The 5,957-nt window shown below is 52.7% G+C and overlaps 1 protein-coding gene across 1 annotated transcript; it reads left to right on the plus strand.

Moving 5' to 3' along the window:
• The first annotated feature begins 4,160 nt into the window (after positions 1 to 4,160).
• LOC123408091 (strigolactone esterase D14-like) lies at positions 4,161 to 5,386 on the plus strand. The gene is made up of 2 exons (XM_045101289.1): positions 4,161 to 4,572; positions 4,684 to 5,386. Exons 1-2 carry the CDS (start codon positions 4,226 to 4,228, stop codon positions 5,129 to 5,131), a joined length of 795 nt encoding a protein of 264 aa, XP_044957224.1. The 5' UTR covers positions 4,161 to 4,225; the 3' UTR covers positions 5,132 to 5,386.
• Positions 5,387 to 5,957: the final 571 nt, after the last annotated feature.

A 5,957-nucleotide genomic window follows, 5' to 3' on the forward strand; every position in this document is an offset into this window, starting at 1 on the left:
CGGGTTTTTGTGGCCCAGGTATGGAAGCTCAAATTCCCCCTTGCCTCTCTTCGTGCCATTACTTGTGTTGGCTCATACCACGTGCCCCTGCTACTCTCTTCGGCGAATGATAGTCTGCCTCCTCCACCCCGCTTTCGGTTCGAGTCCTTTTGGCTTAACCAGGCCGGGTTTGTCGACGTTGTTCGTGCCTGCTAGAGGGCCGCTCGAGACTCCCCTCTCCGCTCAGTTTCCGCTGTTGACTCCTGGCAGCTCGGTGCTAAGCTCGCCCGACAATTTATGAAATGTTGGGGTGCCAACCTGGGTCGCAACCTTCGTGAGCGGAAAAGGGGACTCCTCGAATCCATACAGGCCTTAGACCTCCAGGCAGACTCCTCTGGTCTGTCCCCGGATGAGTGGCTCCTCAATTACGACCTTGAGGACCACTTGTCGGTGATCTACACCAATGAGGAGGCTTTCTGGCACCAACGCGACACCCAACATTGGGTATTGCGGGGGGACTCCAACACGGCGTACTTCCAGGCCATCCCTAACGGCCGCTGCGGCGCAACTCCATTCCCCTCCTGTGGGATGAGGAGACCCTCCTCCAGCTCCGTACTGAGATCCGCGCTCACGTCGATGGCTTCTACAAAGCCCTTTTCTCACCCTCCCCTCGGGGAGGGTTGTTTCTGGCCCCGTCCTTTTGGGACCCTCACCAACTCGTCACTCATGATGAGAGCATCGCCCTGACGGCCCCCTCCTCTGAGGCTGAGGTTTGGGCAGCAATCAAGGGGATGAACCATGCTTCTGCCACTAGTCCGGATGGCCTCCTAGTGAAGTTCTTCCAGACCTTCTGGCATGTGATTAAGCTGGAGGTGATGGCCCTGTTCGAGGAATTCAATGTGGGCACCATTGACCTCTCCCGCCTCAATTATGGGATCATCTCACTCATCCCCAAGGTGGTGGGGGCTTCTGACATCCGCCAGTTTCGGTCGATCACAGTGATTAACATGATCTTCCGCATTCTGGCGAACGGGTACGCCAATAGGGTCACCCTTTTAGCTGACCACATCACCCATCCTAATCAATCAGCCTTCATCCGCGACCGCTTTATCTTGGATGGCATCTTAGTCTTCCATGAGGTTCTGTACGAGGTGCGCACTAGGCGGCACCATGCAGTCTTCTTGAAGATCGACTTTCACAAGGCTTATCACATTGTTTCCTTGGCCTTCTTACGGGAAGTTCTTCCCCGCAAAGGCTTTGATGACCGATGGGTCACACGGGTGATGCAGATGGTCTCACCTGGTCGGACCGCAGTTACCATCAATGGGGAGACCGACCCCTTCTTGCCCACTCTCTATGGGGTTAGACAGGGAGACCCCTTTTCCCCTTCCTGTTCAACATGGTGGCCGACGCCCTTGCCACCATCCTCGATAAGGCTAAGGAGGCGGGCCATATTCACGGGGATGTCCCCCATTTGGTGGGAGGGGGAGGGGTCTCCATCCTGCAATACGCCGACGACACCATCATCATGGTGGAGGGCTCTGAGGGTGACATTGCCAACCTTAAGTTCCTCCTCATGTGCTTCCCGCAGATGTCTGGGCTTGAAATCAACTTCGACAATATTGAAGTTATGATCCTTGGATATCCTCCGGAGGAGTTTAGATGATTGTCCACCACCTTAACTGCAAGCTTGGGTCCTTCCCCACTTCTTACCTGGGGGTTCCCATTAGTGATTCGCGCCTCTCCGTCGCGGAGTTGTGGCCTACGGTGACTAAGCTTCAACACCGAATCGAGTTGTGGCAGGGCAGATGGTTGTCCAAGACAGCCAGGACCCTGCTCATCAACGCCTCACTGTCTAGCCTCCTGTTGTCCCTGATGAGCTTCTATAGTCTCCATGAGACCCTCACCACGAGATTTCGAAGTACCAGTCTAGATTCTAGTGGACTAGCGAGGGCGACATCCAGAAGTACCATATGGTCCGCTGGCCCGACATTTGCAAGCCTCGCGATTAGGGCGGTCTGGGGATCATGTCGTCCAAATGCATGAACATCGCTTTGCTGACCAGATGGCTGTGGAGGATCACCAATGGTGATGGCGGTCTTTGGCTTGACATCATCAGGAACAAATACCTTCGAGGGCCAGCCGCTGGCCTTTTGCCAGCGCTCTGGAGGGTCCAAGTTCTGGCAGTCCATCATTCAGCTGCTCCCGGTCCCCCGTATTGGCTCCTCCATCTCGATCGGGTCCGGTTCTGCGACGTTGTTCTGGTTTGATAGGTGGGCGAGCGACGTACCCTTTGTCACCCGCTTTCCGGACTTATTCTCCATCGCGGTGGATCCTAGGACTTTTGTCGAGGTCGCCCTTTCGGATCTAGGGCGCCTCGCGTTCCGCCGTCCCTTCGGCCCCTGAGATGTTGCTTCCTGGGATAAGATGCTCGAGTGCATCACTTTCCACACCCCCGACGTTGACAGTGTTTCAGATCGCATATCTTGGCGTCTGGAGCTCTCGAGCCACTTCTCCACTCGGTCTCTTTACCAAGCCATCGCCCCATCTACGGCACCGGATGCTATCTCAGCTGTTTGGGCCATCCAACTTCCGCTCAAGATCAGGATATTCTTATGGCAGTGGATTAGGGGTCGGGTACCTTCTGGGGTGGAGGTGCTCAAACTTAATGGTCCTGGGGATGGGATGTGCCCCCTCTGCGATACGGTGGATGACTCGAACCACATCTTCTTTGCGTGTGTTATGGTTGAATTTCTTTGGAGTTGTTTCCGCGAAGCCGTTGGCGGTCACTGGTGTCATACCAACGTCCCCGACCTCTTCGCGAAAATCCCGTCCGTTCCCCCATCGGCCCGCCACATTAGGTGGCTGGCCATTGGGGTGCTCGTGTGGACGTTCTGGACGGTCCGCAACAAGCTTTTGATTCGGCGTGTTCTCCTTCGCCATGCCACTGACGCTGCCTTTAAAATGTGTGGTTCCTTGCAGCTCTGGCGGCCGCTTAGCCGCTCTTCCGACCGGGACGCCATCAACACCATCATCGCCGACCTTCGCTCGATGGCGCTTCGCCTGGCGCCCCCGCTTCCACCGCCTCCTTCCGAGCCGGATTAGCCTGTTTTGGCTGCCCCACCCTGTGTTGGGTCTGGGCGTGTGTGTGTTTTAGGGCTTGTTGAGCTGTGTCCTCAGGAGAACCTCATATTTCTGTCGTGTGCTACTTCGTGTGTGTGGGGGACTTGAACTTATGTTGGATGTTGCGCTCTGACGGTTTGTTTTATCTATAAAGCGGGGCGAAAGCCTTTTTCTGTAAAGGATTGGAGGGGATTGGCTAGAATTGAGACATATTCTGGCTTACCAAGGGTATAAATCCATCTCAAACCCTTTCAATCCTCTTGAATTCACCCTCAACCGAATAAGGCCTAACTAATGAAATCTGCCTTTATTCCGCAAGATAAAAGGGTAATAAAGTCTTCCACCTCTCAACTGTTTTGGCACGAACGAAAAGAAGGATTGCCCCGGCCGATCTCTGCAGCCGTACCTGAACTAATATTCGACACCGGTCCGTTGAAACATTCGTCGACGGATTTGGTGATGGGCCGGTGAGTATAAATATGGGAAATGGATTCATCACGCACAGCTTCCGTGTCACGGAAATAACGGCACGACAAAGACATAGGCATATACAAATCCTTTGTTTCCATGCAAGTGACATACCACATGGTTTCAGTATTTCGTGGAGTGCGAGAAGGACACGTTCCACAGAAACCGGCATAGGATAAAACTACCCCATCTCAAACTGCGACAAAATCGGACCATCCGGAGACCTAACCCTCTGGTTCACGGAATCTGCCCTTGTCACCATCACCGCGCATTGTGCACACGCAAAACTCCAAGTGACACCTTTTTAGCCCCTCGTCACCGTCGATGTGGACGCAAGATAAACAACCGCCAGGAAACTCTTCGAGGCATGCAGTGGTCTCTTCTGCTCTCTCTCTGGTATCCTTGTAGCCATCTGGATGTCACATGCAGCTGTACACATCTGAATCTGAATGCCCAGTTTTCAATTCTATGAGCTTTTCACTGCCTCCTGTCCTCCCTCTTTAGTTGATCGATCTTATCTTAGTGGTTGGTTTTTCCCTATAAATTGAGGCCAGGAGTAGCTATGTGTTCTCATCGCTAACTAGCACGGGATCCTTTAAGCGATATATTGTAGCCTCTTTGCTCCTCACTGCCGCACTCGAATTACTGATACGAGATGAATGCGACGGTTTTCGGCAACGTCGGTGAGACCCTGGTGCTCGCCCACGGCTACGGGGGCAGCCGGTTCATCTGGGACGATGTCGTCCCGTCGCTGGCGGAGAAGTTCCGAGTCGTCGTCTTCGACTGGAGCTTCTCCGGTGCGGCGGACGATGGCGCCAGGTGCTCCGAACGGCGTTTTTCCTACCACGACCTGGCCGACGAACTTGTGGCGCTGATGGACGAGCTCGAGCTGAGGGGAGCAGTGTTCTTGGGGCACTCCATGGCTGGCATGATCGGCTGCATCGCGTCGCTTGCAAGGCCAGACCTATTCAGCCACCTCCTGCTGGTTGGGGCGTCACCTAGGTTGAGATCACACTCTCAGCTTTCCTACTACACGATTCATTTAAACAGAAAAATTGAGCCTAAGGATGTCACTGAACCATGGCCGTCTTAATTGCACGTACGTTCGACCAGGTACATCAACGACGACTGCTACGAGGGCGGATTCGGCCGCGGAGAGGTCGACGCCATGCTCGGAGCCATCGAGACCAATTTCACAGAGTGGGCGCCGGTCTTTGCTGAGACCGTGGTTGGGGTGGACCAGCCGGCCGCCGTCGCAAAGTTCGCCAAGCAGCTGGCAATGATGCGCCCGGCCACCGCCCTCCGCGTCATGCGCGCCGTGCTCACCTGCGACGTCCGGGACGTGCTCCCGGACGTCAAGGCGCCATGCACCATAGTGCACTGCACCAAGGACGCCGTGGCGCCCCTTGCAGTTGCCCGCTACATGCAGCACCGACTGGCCGGATGTGCTGATGGCGGCGGGGCCGCCTCGGTGCTCATTGACTCCTCCAGCCACTTTCCACAGCTCACCGCGCCAAAGGAGTTCGTCCGGGTCATTCAGGCCATCTTGCTCGACCACTGATCAGCTACTACAACTCGCAATAATGGATCGATTTCCATGGCGTTGTTGAATGTGAATTAAAAGTTTGCGTTGCTTAGTGTTTTTACTGCTCTAGATTCGTCCCTCAGTTATTTGCATGCATGCTTGTAGTTCTCATGAATAGTACAGTAGGAGTACATTTCTATGTCAACGCCCCTTGTGCTTTCCAGGTTTTTGTGTGACAAACAGGTGAACTATGTATGACTTGTGAATGCAATAAAAATATTAGGGTCTTGTAATGCAAATGCCAAGGAAATATATCCGGATGCTTTCCAAAATTGTACATATCCGGAAAACCATTGGTGGATCTCTTCGGTTTGCCCGATTATTATATCTAAAAAATGAATTTTGACTTCTACTGCCTAATTTCATGTTTTTTACCACTAAAACTTCATCTTTATTAATTGGTGCTCCATTTAGCGGTTTTTTGTACATCTTAATTCATTTTAATTGAACTTGTGCCACAAATTATTCCATTTAATTTTTTCTTTGTTTCTGTTGCATGTCACATAAGTAGTTTTGTGAGTGTGACATTGGACAGTCTCCTTGATAGCATATCGCGACTAGCCGGAAAAACCAGAGGGGAAGCAGTAAGTAGAATTATTCAGGTTCGGGCCCTCTCTCTGTTGGTAACACCTACTCCTGCTCATACTGTGTTGATCTATGTTGGGGAACGTAGTACAAAATGAATATATATATACCGCACTAAATAACAAGCCCGTGATCGCTACAAAAATGCATGAGATGGATCAATCTTTACCAACAAAAACGTTGTGGAAAACTAGATGTTCATGAAGACATGCCAATC

Source organism: Hordeum vulgare, chromosome 1H (assembly GCF_904849725.1).
Source record: "Hordeum vulgare subsp. vulgare chromosome 1H, MorexV3_pseudomolecules_assembly, whole genome shotgun sequence".
In the NCBI taxonomy this organism is placed as follows: Eukaryota; Viridiplantae; Streptophyta; class Magnoliopsida; order Poales; family Poaceae; genus Hordeum; species Hordeum vulgare.

Bases quoted from the DNA above. Each gene is read 5' to 3' on its own strand.
- LOC123408091 (XM_045101289.1), top strand. From the start codon at position 4,226: ATGAATGCGACGGTTTTCGGCAACGTCGGTGAGACCCTGGTGCTCGCC. The intron at 4,573-4,683 runs GTTGAGATCACA...ACGTTCGACCAG, and splicing joins CTGGTTGGGGCGTCACCTAG to GTACATCAACGACGACTGCT.